The sequence below is a fragment of the Orussus abietinus genome, unplaced genomic scaffold, assembly GCF_000612105.2.
Source record: "Orussus abietinus isolate OABI.00-Male unplaced genomic scaffold, Oabi_2.0 scaffold1, whole genome shotgun sequence".
Lineage (NCBI taxonomy): Eukaryota > Metazoa > Arthropoda > Insecta > Hymenoptera > Orussidae > Orussus > Orussus abietinus.
In genome coordinates this window covers 3,215,302-3,233,634 of record NW_019396017.1, presented here as the reverse complement: position 1 = coordinate 3,233,634, position 18,333 = coordinate 3,215,302, and the positions used below count along the sequence as shown (strand labels likewise).

Sequence of the window (18,333 nt, the reverse complement as noted above, 5' to 3'; positions counted from 1 at the left end):
TACCGAGCGAACTTCTCGGAGACGCGACATCGATCTTTCGATCCGGACTCCGAACGATCAAAGCGTCACCCTCTGTCCCTCCTCGTCATTGTCTCGTTTCTCGACCCTCGGGGTTTAAACGCCGACAAGGGTTGGCACTCGGAGGTGTAATCGAGGCTCTCTCGGGTTTCCGAAAACCTCTTATCGGTCCCAGAGTCGCTCTTCAAGGTGCCGTCCAAATATTTGACGACAGCCGTCATCTCGCGAACGTCGCGGGTCGACTTACCTCGAAAAGTTTGATTTCTAATTTTTTTTTTCTTTCTTTTTCGGCCGAAAAATCTTCTCAGAAGACGAGAAGAATTTCCCAAAATCTATATGCACCGAATTAGCGACGGGAGTTATCCTAACCTCTCTCTCTCCAGGCGACTCGGGGTATTTAAATGGGAATCTCAGCTCGGCAGAGTATAACGTAACTCCCGACGTGCCGGGTGTAAAGTGGATATTTATCGGGCCAGAAACGGATATTCCGCCGTCGGCGTTCCTCTCCGGAATATTTTAGCGAGTCGCGCGTCGATATCTCGCGGCACACAAAAATGTCCCGGCGCTATCTCGTCCTTCCCTCCGTTGCACCTTTTTCCTTCATCTTCCGTTATGGAGGCCCGGCTAACGCCGCTTCCAGTACTTATGCAAGCGTGCATACGTACGAGGGGTACATACCCTTTTACACCTACCCCTCGCGATACCCTCTCGGCGATTTACTCGGGCGGGCTTATCGGCGGTGCACCGGTGGACTTTAGGATGACGTTACCTTATCGGAGCAGAAGTTGCTCCGCGGTTACCGCGACCTCGTCTACCTTAATGCAGGTCATTTTATGTGCTTACGAAATGCTAACCGAAGAGCCTGGGAGGGTGCTCGATTATCTCGAGGGGGGCGATCCAGCTAATTCGAGACCGGGGGAGCTTCTTCGAGTCCTTCGAGTTCCTCGACGAGTGGCCCCCAAACGTCGAAGGGTCACCGAGAAATTGGCGTCCTCGCCTAGAAGATGCTGCTGACTGGCCGGAACTTCGTTCCTCGGGATCGGATCGAAGTTTTTCGGCCTCTTCCCAATTAGTTCCCCACCGGCGGCCAATTTATGGGCTCCGGACCGGCCGCAAAGAAGTCTCCGTCGGAGTTAACGCCGCCTCTAACGGGGGCTAAGTCGGCAAACGTGCGACCTGCCCAAGGCAAATATTTGCACCCCCGCCAAACGATTCGCCTCGAATTACCGGCGAATTTCTCCTTTTACAGGCAACGACGTCGGAATCTCTCCGCACTTTGTCGAACGTCTCCCCGCAAAGCCGACTACGACTCGGAGGATAAATTAAGAGGCGGTCGTCTCTTTTCCGTCCTTTCCCCCGATGTTTTCGGCCGACCTGGGGAAAAAAAAAAAGAAAAAAAGAGGAAGGAGAGAGCCGAAGAAAGACGAGACCAAGTTTTCATTACGGGGCCATTCGGACCCGGAGCCCGTTTTGCTTGGACTCCACACGTACCTCGTGAATAAATTTCCATGGGATTTCACCCTCCCCCCGAAACACCCCCTTCAAACTTCCCTCTCTCCTCCACCTTGCACTCTCGAACGACCCGATATTGCGCACGCAGTATATGTTCTTACATAGAAACACATAAATATGATAATCTCGGAAAGTCCATAAAATGCAGAAATTCCTGCGTCAAAAAGTCGCAGAGGAATCCAACACTTTGGGGGGGTGATTTATACCCACCCCTGGTCCATCGCGTCTCCGGCGGTTCATAAATCACTTTACTGGGGCGACGGTAACTCGGGCCCAAAATATAGTCCCGCGATAAAGTGCGCCCCCGTTCCAGGTAATCGAAGTACGTAATGGAGGTTTAATTGCACGTAAAAATGGCGGGCTGGTTATTTACCGGGCGGAGGTGGCCCGTAAACCCGGAGGGAACTTATTACACGCCTCGAGCCCGGCGATCGCGTTAAAATAGTTGACATCCGTCCAAAAGCCGGATCTCCCGGGCTTCGGGCCTCGTGGTATCGCGAGAAGGGGAAGGTCTCGGCTAGAGGCGATAAGGTCGGGATTTCGCACCTCTCGGGTGTGGATATTGAATGGAGCTCGCGGGTGTGGCTGCCAGTGCTCTCGAGGAAGACGGGTTTCGGGGGCCTATAACGCAGACGCTCTAAAGTTAGATCTCTCGCCGAGCAGCAGCTGGAGCTGATACGAGCTTGAGGCAGGTCAGGCCCGGAAGCGGCCGACGTATTTCGGAAGCGGGAAAAAAAAAGAAACGGAGAGGATGTGCCGCCTTGAGCGACCTCGCCATTTTTCGTTGCCATTTCGCGGTCCAACAAAAGGGATGTCGATTTTAACGAGGGATTTTTATCGAGTGCAGAGTCGATAGGACATTTTTTACTTTTTCTCATATTCAAGGTAAATAGAGATATGGACGAATAAATAGGCGAGATGAAGGAAGAGATAGGTGGAGGGAAAATCGATGTGGGAGGAACGTGATCCATAAAATACTTATTAAATATGGACAAATATCAGCGAGAGGCGGAGGAAGTATTTTTTGCATTTCGGTATTATTGGTACTTGTTAAGTTTCTCTTTTCTTCCTTTTTTTTTTCTTTTTTATTTTTTTTTTAACGCGGGGTTCGGAATGCAACTCCAAGGAGTGGCCTCGGCGGATGCGCAGAGCTCATAGTGATTATGTAGTTTTCGCGCTAAAGATTACGTGACCAGGCTGGTAATTACAGGACGTGCCTTAACGCGGGCGTTACGACGTCGGCGAACGCGATGGTGCATCCTTAACGGCAGAAATGCAGAATCACGGAGGTGCACGCGTAGGTACGGTTAGGTCGACGACAAACGAGAGAGTGTTTTTTTCGCGGTCGTTAGTCGGAGCCCCGAAATCCTCCGAAACGTCGATCAGCTGATGGGAAACTCGGCCCTTCCCTTGGCCCCGTTTAGGCAGTTCCAGAAAAAGACTCGCAAAAAGGCACTTCCTGAAAACGAGGAGAGGGTCGGAACGGACGTGACGCGATTCGGCCGTAATCTCTGCCCTGACGTCAGAGGGGGAAAAAATAAACGTCGAGATTTAGTGCACTTTACGTAAATCCGGAGTCGAGTTGCGGGGCGTGATTAAATGCAGAGAACAACGCGATTAGTGACTCCCTTTTATTCCACGGAGTAGTTAGTCCCCGTATATCACCTCGTGGATTTATATATGCCGGCACTAAGCCGGGGGGATGAGTTTTCAAAATGCACCGGGGAGGGCGGTGCATCCCCGAGAGGGACATGCATAATTTTCGTGAAATTTCGAGAGCTCGCTTCATCCGCTTATCCGTCTTTCGAGCTTCGCCCGGTTCGTTTTTCCGCCACTTTTGCCGACGTTTCGCCCGACGTCGCGACGAGGCGACGACGACGACGCTCGTGCGTCGCGACGAGGCCCGACGTCCGTGCACGGAAGCGCCCGGGATGGATGCACTTTGGGTGCATAAAACATTCAGGGGGCTTCTTGGATTCGCGGTCGCTAAAATTCTATCGAGCGTGTCGCGGGTCAAACCTACCCTCTTGCAGGATTTAGCCAACCTCCTCCGGTTCGTTTCGTCACCCTTATACATGGCGGGAAGGCCATCTAATATATATCCGGCATCGTTAGAATCAAAGTGCAGCCGGATATGCACCCAGGGATTCGCCGGCGACGATTAACGCCTGAAATATGAATTTCCCTCTCGTCGATCCTAAACAACAATCTACCCCCGGATCCTCGAAACGAAGAATTTCCACCTCACCTGCGACACCTTTGCCATAGGTACCCCATCTCGGTGCCGCACAAAATTCATTATAAACTCATGTGTACCCGAATTGAAATTGAAATTTCCACGTATCCTATCAGTTTCTATCAATTTTTACCACTCTGTACCAACGCTCTACCCTTATCAGCGCGTCCACCCTCGCTCTTAGCGCGTCAAAGGTGCGTCAGGGGTGCGTCGCCCTTCCTCGCACACGAGTCCCAGGTACCCCGAGGGAAATACCTGGTAGCTGCTCCAAAGTCTTTAAAACGCTCCTGGCCGACGTTAGGGCCGTCTTGGCCATTTCCCCTCTGCACCCCCTGCACCCCCAGAGGGATCGGCGAGATCGCGCCAGGAGGCACCGACTCGGCGCTTAATAATAGAACGGGGGTTGCGTGCGAGTATTAATGAGTCTCGAGTCTCTCGTACCGAGCCGGTCTCGGTTCGGGGTGGCCTTCCTTTTTTCGCCCCGTTCATTAGTACGCGTCAGAGTTCGTTCTATCGCGCAGCCCGAAAAGCCGCTTCGTCTTGCAGTCGATGCGAGATCCGCGCGAAGATCGTCCCCGGTCCATTAATCCCTCGGATTCGCCCCCCGGAGACGTTATCGGCACCCCTCTATACATATATCGCTGCGTATCAGGCGGTGCATTCTGCCGATAAGGGGGCGACTCCACCCCCGAGCCTTTACGAGGATGGGATGAGGAGAAAGAAGGAGGGAGCAGGGAAGAGGGAATTGGCTTAAATGGGCCCTTTCAATGTTCCCCCCCCCCCTGTTTTTTTTTTAGGTTAGGTATGAACCAGTTACCATCCCTTTATCACTGGGGTGTTTTTTCGGGCGATCGTGTCAAATTGGGTGATTAAAGAAATTCTGGAAATGGGGGAGGCGCCTCGACGATGCTCGTTACCTCTTCGCTTGGATGTTCCAGGGAAACGGAATTATCGCAATTATCGAGCGAGAAGGGTCGCTGATTATTTCTTCGGGGGCGCAATCCCGCCGATTGTTAAGAGGTGCGGAAAAATGATCCCGCGGTTTCAAAGGGCCTCCCCGACAAAGGAAGAGCTCCTACCTTTTTATTACTCCTTTATTTAATTCCACCCCGGGTGCATTCGTAATGAGATAGAGGGAAGCGCTTGGCAAACGTTTATCCGTTTCCTGCTTTCGCGTCCCCGGGCCGTCTGAATTATTGCCGCCGGAAACTCCCAAGTTTCCCCGATTCTCTCCTATATACGCGGCCACGAGTGGGCGAACTTTCCGCGGACGCGGACGCGCGATACTTCCCGCCGAATATTTGCCTCAGTTTCGAAGTCCCTAGGCCGGGATATCCCACTTTTGCGCGACGTCTCGATGGATTCGCGGAACGGCGCCATAACTTCGAGCTTTGTTTCGAAATTCATATATCCGAGGGGGGGGGGGGGCCGCGGCCTATAAAATTGCAAATGCCGACTTACGTAACGAGGAGAAATATGAAATATATTTCGCCCGGCATTTCGCGGGATATCGGCCACTGTTTTTCTTTTTTTTTTTTCCCTTCCATTCGGTCGTAAGAATCCACTGAAAATCGCCAATTAATTATTTCCGCCAGAGCGAAGGGCGAGGTTTCGTGGGAAATGAATTTTCATTTATGACATCGTGTTTCCCTTAATTTATTTTCTATTCCCTCCGCGCTAATTTCGCGTTTTCGCCCCGTAACGAGTCGGAGGTGGGGAGCGGTTTTCTAGCGTTTCTCGCGCGTTTCTCGGGCGTTTCGCTCCCGTATTTCCCCCACGTCCCGGGCATAACGAAGGAAATTCTGGACCCCGCCGTTTCGCTATCTGCGGACGGTAACTTTTCCCCCGAGTTCCGAAGCAGTCAACGCCAAGACTCGGGACTCCAGCTGGAACGGGGTGGGCGCGATGTATGTACCTCAAACACTAAAGAGATTCAGCGCGGCCGGGCGGGTACTCGTTCGTTTCTCCTCTCTATTTGTATGCAAGGTAATAGGATAAAAGGGAGCTCTTCGCGAGCGGTTTGCTCGGCCGTGCCGCTCTCTCGCGTTTCCTAAACGCCCGGAGAGGGAAGATCCTCGATCCACCACCTCGAGCAAACGCAACACATAAAGCAAACGGAAATGTTCCGTACCGGAATCCCGGATCCTTTTTCTTTGATCCGTATGTGGTCGAATGAGAAGGATTAAGGACCCGAATTGGGTGAGTCCAGGTATAAGTGATAACGACCAATGATTGGAGATTACCGCTTAATAATAAATTATAAGGCGATTTTAATTTTTACCTTCGTCTCCCAAGCGATCAGCCCTGGTAGAAGTGCATGGCGGGGGAAGTGCATCGGGTGCAGCTGGGAGCGAGGTCCTTGGGTGGACAGGGGTGAGGTGCAGGATGACAAAAAGCCTCCATTCGGGCTCGGGGTCTCGTCATTGTCCACCCTGAGAGCAGCGAGGAGCTAAATAGTACTTGGCCCGATGCACTTGCACCGCGGTGCACTCGCTCGATCTGGCGCGCTTACCTCGCCGCGTGCCGGAATCCCGTTTCGCCCTTTTCCGGAAACTTTTCCACCCCCGGGACCCTCCCCGATATTCTTTCCCGTCCGAGATTTGCCGGGTCCCGAAGGAGTCGACCGCCGGTCTGGATTGCACTCCGGGACATGTACCCATGTGCCCATGTGCACCTAGATGCACCTATGTGCATCTCATCCTAAAAGTGAGCCTGGCCGGCTGCCACGCCGTGTCATCGCTCGGATGAAAAAGAAAAGCCACTTCGGCATTTTGGCTGCAGGTAGACCTACGGCTGATCGCGGATCGCGTTATCACGGGGAGGGATGCTTATCGCCCAATAACACGCGGTCGAATTTTCTCAAGAGGGAAAGTTCCCGTTTCTCTCCCCCTCTGACCCCGTTATACCAGAGCACTAATGGCCCCCTGGCTCCTATCGGGTGGTCCAACCCCTGTTAACAGACCCTTCTTATCTGTTCCAGGAAGTGCTGCACACTATCAGTGCACCCAGCGGCCAGGTTCAGCGCATCGTCATATTCAAGAAGAACGGCGTCCAGGCTATGGTCGAATATCCTTTGCTATTGCTTCGAGGGTTGATGCCATTTCCGCCCCCCACTCGGGGGTGTTAGAATCGCATTAAGTACGTGTCCGGAATCGCGACCTCAAGGGGGATTGCTCGGTCCATATATGTGTACTCGCGGCGCTAGTTATTTCTACTTAAAGGTCGTCGAGGGGACCGGTCTTTTTGCTCCTTCCTAAAAAAATAGAAAAAAAAAAAAAATAGAAAAGCGAGGAAAAATATTCCAAATTCGAGCAGAGGTCAATTTTTCTTTCAATCTCGTTTTATTACTTTTTTTTTTCTTTTGTATGAAAATTTAAACGAGGGTAGAAAAATCGTGTGAACGAGTGTCGAAATTTTCGGTACCTCGTTCACGGGCGGGTCTAGCGACGCGTATTTTTTTTTTTTTCTTCCGCTACTCGATTTCGCGCCTTATCGGGGGCAGTGGAGATTTTCTCGCCCATTGTCTCTCGGGATAACTGCCCCGCGATTTCCCGGCGAAACTGTGCAACGTTTATCCTTAACTGCGTCGTTCCCGACTCCACGTTCGACTCGGTGGAATCGGCGACTCGGGCGAAGGAGACCCTGCACGGGGCGGACATTTATTCCGGCTGCTGCACCCTGAAGATCGACTTCGCCAAGGTGAGTGCCACCTACAGGGTCCTCTTCCCTCGTAGGAGCACCATGGGGTATCTCGCGAGGTCGAGGTGTACCGAATCCAGGAGTAAAGCCACGTGGTCCCGCTCTTTTGGGATCCCTCCCCAAGGAACCCTGGTGGATGCGATTCCGACCAGGAAGGCGACCCTTGACGATCTCCAGGAGCCTCGTCCCAATCCAGGGCAATTCCTGGGACGAGATACCTCAGGATGCTGGAAACGACTTATCCTAATTTCCCCGCAACTATTAATAGGCACAAATCGGGGTAGTTTTTACCCCAATTGGCTCGATCATTCGCCAATTATCCCGGATTTCGTAGCAGGAGGCATTCAGGCATCGAACGTCGCTGGCGGCCTCTCGACTTGCACCTCGAGGGTCCACGCGACTTCCCTAATTATTGTGGCAATTATTGACCCAGTTCCCCGTAGCTCGGCAAGTGGCCGCTCGAGGGCCCGCTGAAAACAAGATAATTAAGGCTACGAGGCGTAACCGATACGTTCGATCGGCTGAATTGAAGCCAATCGGCGTCGAACGCCGCGGATAATTCCGAGGAGGCTCGGCCGTCTTCGGCGGGCCAGGGTGGGGGATATCGAACCCGATCGATCGGACCCACCTCGCTGTTTATCGGGATTCGACGAATGGACTCGTAGAGTGACACAAAGAGTGCCATCCTAGGGAAAGAGGGGCGGGGGCATTAGCATTAACTCTTCCCTCCGGTTCGATTCCCCCAGGCTTTTCCGACTGATTTGCACGGGGATGAGCCGGATCCGGCCGGGGAGCGAAAGCACGCACCCGACGTGAACGAGCTTTTGTTTTGGACACGGAGCACCCCCGCGACCCGGAGCTTCCAAGGGATCGACCGCTCGGGGTGAAGTCAGAAATGGGTCGATCCGTCTCTGTCCTCCTCTACCCCGCGACGGGGCGGCTCGCTCTCTCTCTTTCCCTCCGCCACTGGAAAGACGCAGACCCTTCGCGCCCCTCTCTCCCCGAAGGGGGTGAATCGTTAACGCGGCACGAAGTCCGAAAAAACTAAAGGATTTTCCCTGGAAAATGACACCCCCGTTTTGTCTCGATGATTTTCAGTCTTCTTTTGACTTTCTGGACCCCGTACTTCTTGGCCAACTTATGGGGTGCACGGGAAATGGGTCGATTCGTGGCCATTCTCGTCCATTTCTATTTTTATATTTTTTGGGGGGGATGATTTTTTTCACGAAGGATCACAGGGTAGTTGGCCTTTGTTTTGGACACGGAACCCCCTGATGGCCCCACGGCTTCCTAGGGGAATAGCCGTTTTATGGGAATGCGCGAGGAAGGCGGAAATTAGTCGATCTGGCTCTGTCCTCGTCTATCCGGTGATCGGTCCCCTCGCTTTCTCTCTTTCTCTCCGCCACCCCGGGTGGACGCACTTCCCCAAAGGGGACGTATCGTTAAATTGGTACCGAAGCCCGGGAAAACTCAGGTTTTTTTCCCCGGGGAGAAAGGGTCCGCTTTATCCCGGATAATTTTTTTCGGCCAAGGACCGTGGGTAATTGGCTTTGCGGGGCAACTTCCGCCTTTCATAGCCGAATTGCGGCGCGTTTTCGCGACGGAGCCGGTCGATCGCGTTTGTGCGTTTGCGCTGGGCCCGGGCACCAAGAGACGGATTTTTAGGGTCGGAGGACCTTTCTGAAAAATCCCCTCCGTCCCCGGGGAACGATTGAATTATAATTAAACTTTGAAAAGGACCCTTTTCTGGGGGGAAAAAAAATCCCCCAGGGTACGCGTTCGCCGGTACCGATCCGACTCGCGTGTACGGAAGTCGTGGACAAATTGGAGTCGGATATTGCAATGAAAGAAGATTTCACGGTAGGTGAAATTACAGAACGCTCCGCCGTTATTCGAAAGGCAAATCGGACTATCATTTCTGCATCGACGGCGAGCCGAAGCTCGGCATTAGAGTCTCTTTTGAAGAAGTAGAGTTTCCTAAGGAAACGTGCCATTACGCTGGCAGCGTGCCTCCGCTTTGCCCCCTCTCGTCCCCCTTTCTGGATCGGATTCAAAATCCAAATTTTTGCAATTAATCACGCCGAATGGACGAGAATTTCCCTCTAGTCGAGTCGAGTCGCGAGATCGCGGAAATTCGAGTCGAGGAATTATTTTCCCGGGGAGCGTCGGTGATAAAATTCTTATTACCTACCAGGGGGATCCCCTTATCACCGTGGGGCAGGTCGGGGACTTTTTAAGACCCCCGGTGCGCCTAATCAGTCGAGCCAAATTCCTCGAGCACTCCTGAGCGAGCTTCCCTCCTCACCCTGGCCTAACCCTCTCTAGGTGCAAGAATTATCTCCGGAAGTGTCGGCGGTTTACTCTCGTGACTAAGATACGTGTACGACACGGGTTGGGCGCATTATCGTCAGTCTACCGGCCGTTTGTCAATTACCCCCCGGTTAAAGGTCACGCCATTCTTGCCTCGGGAAATATCCCGACCCTTGCCGGGATACAAATGGACGGAAGGCGTGAATGTTTAAAGCGCCCTCTCCACCGCGCGTTTATTTCGGGGAGCCGAGCTCTTCGTCGTCGTGGACGAGCTCGTTTGAGAAACGATCCTGCCTGGCCAGAAGCCCCCTTATCAAGGGTGGCCAGAAGAGAGGACATCCGGCGTGATATCGATGGCGAAAACTTAATACGGAGGGTGGTCCAACGCCCAAGGTGGACCGATAAAAGCCTCGAGTGACTTGATAAATAAAATCCAACCCGGAGGAAATAATTCTTATCATGAATTATCAACAAACCCTGATATAAATCGAAAAAAAAGGGGGGAAAAAAGAGAAAAATATTAACCCTTCGAGTTACCGAAGTAGGGGTGGACTTTAATTTTTTTTCCGTCCTTCGAGCCTCAGAGAAAATTTCCAGGGAATATGGATTCTTCCCGCGTCTCCGGGCAGAGGCTAAGCACAAGGGTCGGATTTTGAGCTCTTTCTAGGATGGCCTTTTATTCTCAGGATGGAGGGAATTATCGGACGCCCGCGGTTCCGGGGGTGGAGGCCGCCCGGGAAACGGCGGAAAATAAACGCAACCCCCGCGGGTGAATCCCGAAGTCCGTCCCATCGGGGTTCGGGTCTTATGCAAAGGGCAGAAACATCGAGGAACCACGCAGGTCGCCGCTTATCGATCTCTCGGCGAGTCAGCTCGGCGAAAGTATTGATCGGGCATTATAAACCGTTTCCGTTTGTCGGCCAATAAACAAATTCGGGAAGGGCCGCCCTTTCGCGCCCCTACGGGGGCGATCGGTCCCCTCCTTCGTATCCCTGTTTCGCCCTCGGTCGCTCCTTTTGCCGTGCGGTCAATTTGTTTAATTAATGCGACGCATTAGCCGTTTTCGACGCCGACGCCTATCGGTTATTGCCGTGTAACACCTGCTCGTCGCTCCTAATAGTCGGACGCGAGAGATCTCGAATTCGGTGCACGCCGCGCCGCGAAGAATAATGGTCCTCGTGCACGGGGACGCAATATCAAGTACACGCGGCAGTAATGAATGGACATTGCCCGGGCGAAATTTCGAGTCTTTGCCGAGGCCGCCAAGAAGTGGCGAGATTTTATTTCGATATTTTTAAGGGGGATGGAAACGATTTTAGGATACGGTGGACGTTAGAGCCGTTCGCGGGAGAAAGTAGACATGGCGTTACCGCGAAGAGAGCGAAGTGGCGTCGTCACGAAGAGCGAAGTGGCGTCGCCACGAAGAGCGAAGCGGCGTCGCCACGAAGAGAGAATGTGTCGAGGTTGGCGCGGGAATTTCGACAGAGCCAAACCAGGGTTCCCAAATGCCGGGAGGGACAAAAAAGTGGTGACAGCGCCATTAGGCCAAAGTATCGATCGCGCCATGCACCGTCACACTAATGGACCCATCGAGTTATCTTCGGTGGTATTATGACGTCACCGGGGATAAAACGCCGCGACGAAAATCGAATTGGTCCCTTCTCCTTTGCGCGCGGGCCTTAACGAGAAATCGGTTTCCACGTGTTTCCAAATCCTCCATACGCGACGGAAATTTAAAGATGAGCCGCCTCGATTTTTCTCCATTTTTCTCCGTCGCTTTGCGGTTCCGTTTAGTCGAGTCCACCGTGCGGCGGATAATCATCGCGTCCGAAATTCAGAGGGAGAGGAGAACGCGGCGGTGTCGTTGGCCGTTAGTCGCGGAGTGTAAAATTCGCCGCGGCGGGGAAGGGGTAAAACAAAGAGGAAGCGAAAAAGTCCCCGGGAAATCCTGTAAAAATAGAATTCCGCGGAAAAGTCGCGAGGACTTTTGTCTCGGGCTTGAATTCCCGTCCGGCAGCGTTTAATACTCCCGCCCCACGAGTCGCGCCACGTGGGCCGTCGAAGGCGCGTGGGCATTTAAATGGTCAGCAAGAAGGCATCGACGGGGGGGTCCGTCTGAACTGGTAATTGGCACTTTCGCGCAAAACTACCCCCCTCTCGGCCAATTCGACCATTAGTATAGTCATAACTTATTAAGGCAATTCCACATTTCTGGTGATTGCCAGGCCGGAACGGGGCAGGAGAGCGCGATGCGAAATCCCTCGTTTGAATTGCAAATTACATCGACTCGGTTGGGGGCGGCCTCGCACGTACGGGGCTCGTTGCCGCTTAAACTTCGCGGCAGAAGGCCCTGCGGTATTGTAATTAGAGCCCCGAGTTTTTCCACGCTAATGTCGGCCCCCGAGCTTCCTGGGCTCGCCGCACTTCCGCCACTTTCCCGGGGCGAGGCCTCTTCGGGGGCAGGTCCGCCCCCGAGGGGGGACCGGGTCCCCCGATTCGACGTATCGACCCAGGGGGTCCGAACTGTCGCTCGAAATGTTCGACTTAAACCCTGGGGTGCGCGTGCTTAACCCACCTTTTTCCCACCTACTCGTTGACCTACCCCAAACGAGGCCCCGCCACCCCCGGGCGAACTTGCCCGAAAACTCGGCAAGTTTTTATCGAGGCCGCATATATCGGCATACCTTCGCGAAAAATTACCTACCCGCCTGCTCCCTTCGGTGCCGTTTTCCTTCCCCACCCTAATTCGGGGCTGAAATCGTTAACAAGCGAGAGGGTGTACTCTTCGTCCGCTTCCTCCGTCCTCGCGTGACCAGAACCTCCGATTAGTCGCGTAATGGTCCTCTTCGATTTCCCTAGTTTCGTAAATATCTTTAATAGTCCGCTCGATGAAAGAGGTAAATCGTAACGAACCGGCCGGATAACTTCCGAATGATTAATAATTCCCGGCCGTGTACAGGAAGCGCGGGAAAAAGGATTCCCGTGTTTTTATTAATCGCGCCGATTTATTAAACGTTACCCGGGCGGAGGTTCACTTTTTAACAATTTTACCCACCGCTTTAAACCATGAGAAATCGCCCGCCGCCCTGCATTCGAGATTTCTCCAAAGTGCATTTGTCGTGGAAAAATCGTCGGCTGTTCGTACTTTATCCCGTGTTACGTGAAAGAGTAACGAGAAAGCGCATCCGATCGTTTAAGAGTAACTTTCCGACGCGGTTCTGTAAACGGCCGACGAACGTCGAGTGACGATTCTCGTGCGACTTTCCATTCATGCCGACCCCGACCGATAATTATTCCAGCCCCGCGGTAATTTTGAAATTTGTCCCTTAAGCGAGTATCCGCGAAGCAGGAAATTAGTGAATATTAAACAGGTCGGTTGTTTATTCGGGCGCTCCGAACCGGGTGGTTTCCAACCGGTATAAGTGGGTGGTTCGGCCCCGGGTGTAAACACGAAACGGGGGTTAAAGCGCCAATGAATGCGAAATGGATCGTCGATTTCCATCCATTGGCTCTCTCGACGCGGTGTTCAAGTTTTTATGGTCGCCAACGGGCTTAGATGATTGCTCGACTCGGCTTTGTGTATGCGCCGCTCGTTTTTTTTTTTCCTTTTTTTTTTCTGTGTCAATTCCGGTAATGGCGGGTCAATTCCGGCACCCGCGACACACGACGGGCCGCCCTGCGAAATTAGATTCCCCCGAATTAGTTACTAAAAGCGAAAGAGAGCAGTGCTTTCAATTTAAATTGGGCGGGCGCAGCCCCTAAAAAATTTAATCGCACGACATCCGTATAATGCACCCCCTAATGCGGGGGTAGGTGGATTCCTTCGTTGGGGACGCGCCGAATGGCGGCGTTTATTTAAACCCGTCCACGGTAGATATTAACCGATCTATATTTGCCCGATGGGAAATTGCAACGGCTCGCTCGAAACGCCGAAAAGCGCGTTTGACGTCCGCCCAACGGGGTGGGCCTTTAAACCCATTTAAGGCCTTTAAACCGAAAAATTTTTACCGTGGATTTTGACGATCGATTTTCTCGCAAAACGCGCGACCCTCCGAATGGGGAGTTTTTATTCGGCCGGGAAATTGATGAAGAATTAAACGCGCCGGGAGGAATTCCTTGCGGCTCGTCGCGTGGCCGGATTTGCGAAGGTTTTTCTACAGCACGCGAACTGGCTCCTGTCCTCGCTATTATTTTTCCGGCATTTTCCATGTTAATGACTTAGCTTACGGGGGGAAAAAATAAAAGGGGGTGATTTAAAGCCCGGCATTTAATTCATGCAAAACCTGGCCGGCCGCGCAGTCGGACAGAGCTCTCCTACAATGAATTACATGCGCAATTCAAATCAGGTCGCCGCTTTCGGGCGCGCCTCGTGGCCAATTTTCAGGCAAACATCCGTCGGATTACGTGCGAGCTTGCGCTTCCTGTGACTTCCGGTCTCCCGCGAATGCCAATTTAATTTTGGGCAGTATATTTCGATGCGATCGCGGCCTCCACCCGCGAGCCTGGCAATTGAAATCGCCCCCGTGCTCTCGAATGGCCCTAACCCGATGACCCGACTCCTTTGTCAACGAAAAATGGTAAAACGCAAACATTTATTCTCACATCACGCGCGGGTGTCCAAGATACGTCCAAATTAGCCCGACATTCGTAAACTAATTTGATAAGAAATATTGTCCCACTTTTTGGACACCGCGCAAACGTGGTTAAGATTTCCCGCGAGTAGCCATTTTTACCGGCGAAGCTAATGAAACTTCCCCCGAGTTCGCGGAAAAGTTAGTAACGCGACTAGCCCAGTTTAGGCCGTGGAAGTTTAAAAACGCAGATTTAATAATTCATCCCGACATGGTTGGAGTCCGGAGCTGGGAGGTAGAACGGATCTTGTCTTTTTAATTTATCTCTATAAAGAGGGACGCGTGTTCCGAAATATACCTCCCTCGATATTCCTCGATCGAGCTCGCTTGAGAAATTCAGCCCTCCGATGGCTGTCGGCTGATTCGGTAATCTGCACGTTGTCGGAATCGAATTCTCGGGGAATTTAATTCCACGTTATCAGCCCTCGAGAATACGCGATCGTCTCGCCTGGTGACTTCCGGGACGAAACTCGAGGAAATAAAGACCTCTTTCCGTGGTACAATAAATATCCTGGATATCTCGTTTCGATACGTTACCTTTATCGTCCCCACGTCTGATAACGCGGGGACTTTATCAATTTCCGCTCGATTATTCGCCGCACCCTCGCAAAACGTGGCATCTCATCCTCGGGACTTATGCGGTCCTGCGTCAAAGATGGCCTCCATTTTTCATGCGTCACTCGGCGCTTTGTCCTCCCATAATCTCCCTAATATTCGCCGGATGGGTGTACACAGGGGGAGAAAGAGGAGAAACTCGATGCAGCGAGGGCGGTAGTCGATTGGCTGGAAAATATCAAAGAATACAGCACGCGGGGACATGGGACGAGCCGCGGAAATTTCGAGCCCTCCACCTACGAGCAAAAGGAAAGAGGAATCCGGAAAAAGGGAAAAAATGGGTTAACGAAATGCAACCTCGAACCTCCTGCAACTTTGGGGAAAGATGCACTTCGAGAAGTTCCTCGTGGCGGGTGAGCCTAGAAAGGAAAGTTTTCGGCACTTCCCGCGTGATAAGAGCCTTTAAAAAGGACCCCGATAAGTCGGATTTTTCGAAATTCTATCCCGAGCTGGATCCACCCATTCGAGACCCCAGCTCCTACGTATTGCAAGCGCATGTTGCACCTAATCACCCTTCCTAATTAAACGTTCCCCAAAGCTTATTATCTGTCCCCAGCCTTAGTAGCCAGTCGCCCCATCCATCGAGGAATATTAATATCCATCGATTACGTCAAGTCCTTAATTGATATCCAGCTGTTTTCCCTAGGAAACTCTCGCGGCAAATTATGATGCATCGCGCAGCATGTACCTAGAGATTAGCATTAGATACAATTAATTTGATTATCGCGATGAAATTGGAGCATTGATTAAATTATACTCGAAGGCGTATTCCTGGAGGATATGTTCAGGAGCTTCGAAGTAAGTGGGGAGAAGGATTAAATTTTTTTGCACATTCTAATTTGACCATTGACATGGATGACGTCGAGAGCACGGAGAGTTGTGCAACAATTACTGGTACATGCACCGCTCACTGAATCGTGTATGCGACTAATTTCCGGATTAAATGTCCGCCGCAGTTAGCCGCACATTAATCCAGATAGCAATCCTAAATATAGACTCGAGTATCATGACATTTCCTATCACGTCTGGGATAAGATCTAATTCCGATGCGACTGCATCGCCGCGTCGCTTCGAGAGGAGAAAAGGTCTCGAATAGATTTTCCTGGCATTCCAAATTTTTTTTCGACAATTTTTAACTTCCTTCCTCGTATGAATTATGTTCAGCGTTGTGCAGAGGCAACGCGTAATTGCGGGATATCGGCTTTCTGCTCGCCGCGGTTTATATATGAAAGTCTAAGGCGAAACAATGCCGCGCCGAACAATAAGGTCTGCACACGTAACACCTGTAAAAAACCTGGTAACTCGTGATCTCTCTCTCTCTCTCTGCAATTGCCTCGTAAAACTGAATAACTCAGAACGCCGGTTCGCTGCCTCCGATACGTTTTCACGAGCCGTGGAACACATTGTTGCTACAACATCAACCACTCGAAGAGTCCTCATCGCCGATCAGCTGATCGACACCTGCGCCTCCAGGTTCGGCTCTAAAAATGCAATAAGTACCAGACTCACCGGCAGTTAATTAACACTTCTCAAGGGATGTGCACGTGATAGTATATATTCACCCTAAAGGAAACATTTTGCCGAAAAACCTCTTGGGTCAGGAGTTAAAACGAGTCCTTGCTCATTAACCGAAAGTACATACACGAGCGGTGCACCTCCTCAGGTTTTTCCTCTCCAGTCCCTAACGAAGCGTGGCCTCTTCGTGCACCGCCTAATATACGTAAGGGACTTTTACTTTCCTTTTTAATTTCTTTTTTCCGCTCCTTTTCCTATCTCGCCACCGCGATCGAAGGGCGGCAGGTCCGAGGGTCCCTTTGGGATCCGCATCTCCGTCGTTACGCGATTTCGAGCACGAAGTCCGCAGGATTTCGTGACTCCTCCCGTCCACCGTGCCGTGCTTTCGAAAGCTCGCCGAAATTCACCGGGATTGCCTGGTCGCAAACGTATGAGGTTACGTCCCGCTTGTTCCCGATGCCGGTCACGTCTCCTGGCCGATCGGAAGGCACGTCCACTCGTCGGATCTGGCACGGGTGCTCCTTTGCAACCCTCTTATGTTTTATGCCGTGCTCGTTGACACGTCGATACCGCTCTGACCCCGTTAATTCGAATACCTGTTGCCGTCTCTTCAGACCAGGGCTCGACAGACTCGTGGATTAATATCAGGGAATTCTTTCGGATCGGCGAAAGCGTCTCACGAACTATCCAAGAGCTCAGCCATGAGGTCCACCTCCACCCCATTAGGACTGTCACTTCTAAAAAATTATTCTGAAAAAATATAGGATTTTAAAAACAACCGTAAAAACACCTGCACTCCAAAATGGAAGTACGATGGAATTGAAAAGGAAACGTGACGTCCTTCGCGAGCTGGATATCCTGGGTTAATTAAATTATTAATTAAGTTTTCAAGGAATTCTTTCATCGGTCTTGGTTGGTTATTCATTTTTTCATCGTACTTGGGCAAGGTGGAGCGAAGTAACGGAGAGGGTGGATTTTTGACTCGCAAGCGACGAGGGGGTGGAAGAGCAGGGGAGCGTCCTCGGGGTCGAGATCTCGAGAACGAGATCTCCTCTCCGGGCGGGTTAATCGAACCGCCCATCCGCCAGGGGGGACGTTTCCTTTATTATTAATTACATCCGAAAGTTCGGGACATTCCGCATTCAAAAGCGGCCACTAATTAACCCCCGGCTCATTGTCCCCGCGGTCTGGCGCGGCGCTCTCAAGTCTGCGCGAGCAAGCTGTAACGGCGGTGAAAGGTTGTCGCACAAAGGCCATTTTTTTCCCGGACGCATAAAACGGGGCGGCCAGGGGGTGGTCCGAAGGAAAATAATTCCATACACGGCCGCGGAATCCGCGCCGGAGGGTAGCGACTCGTACAAACCGTGAATGGGGCTTTCACGAGCGACGCTTCTTCCGGATTCGCGCTCGGCCCGGAGGATAAGTCCCGCAATTATGATTCGCTTAGCGGCATAATGAGGGAATTTCGCTTTTCTTAGGGGGAGAGGGGGTCGGCGGATTCCACCCGGTGAAACGGGCGAGGGACGATGTCTCCGTTTTTCCTCGGCGGCGACTCGAGGAACCCGGTCGCGACTCGCCTCGTCGCTCCCGTCGAGTGTCGTCGACGGAAAAGAGAGCAGCCGCTTAATGCGCGAGAGGGTGAGCGGGCCTCATGAAAGGGGGCGCTAAAGTCAAGCCAATTAGCGACCCCGACCGCGGTCCTAGAGCGGCAGAGGACCTTGTCAAAGATGAAATGAGAGTCCCCGGAACTCGGTGCTACTTAATTCTTACGTCGTTACTCCCTGAAAGCAAGTGGGT

The 18,333-nt window shown here is 52.1% G+C and overlaps 1 protein-coding gene across 1 annotated transcript in view; it reads left to right on the top strand.

Moving 5' to 3' along the window:
- The window catches only part of LOC105698110 (heterogeneous nuclear ribonucleoprotein L), a 108,531-nt gene that overhangs the window by 35,111 nt on the left and 55,087 nt on the right, over positions 1-18,333 (top strand). The window contains exons 4-5 of the mRNA XM_012422072.1: positions 6,747-6,832; positions 7,369-7,465. Of these exons, the coding sequence (XP_012277495.1) occupies positions 6,747-6,832; positions 7,369-7,465 (183 nt within the window). The remainder of the gene's footprint in view (positions 1-6,746; positions 6,833-7,368; positions 7,466-18,333) is intronic.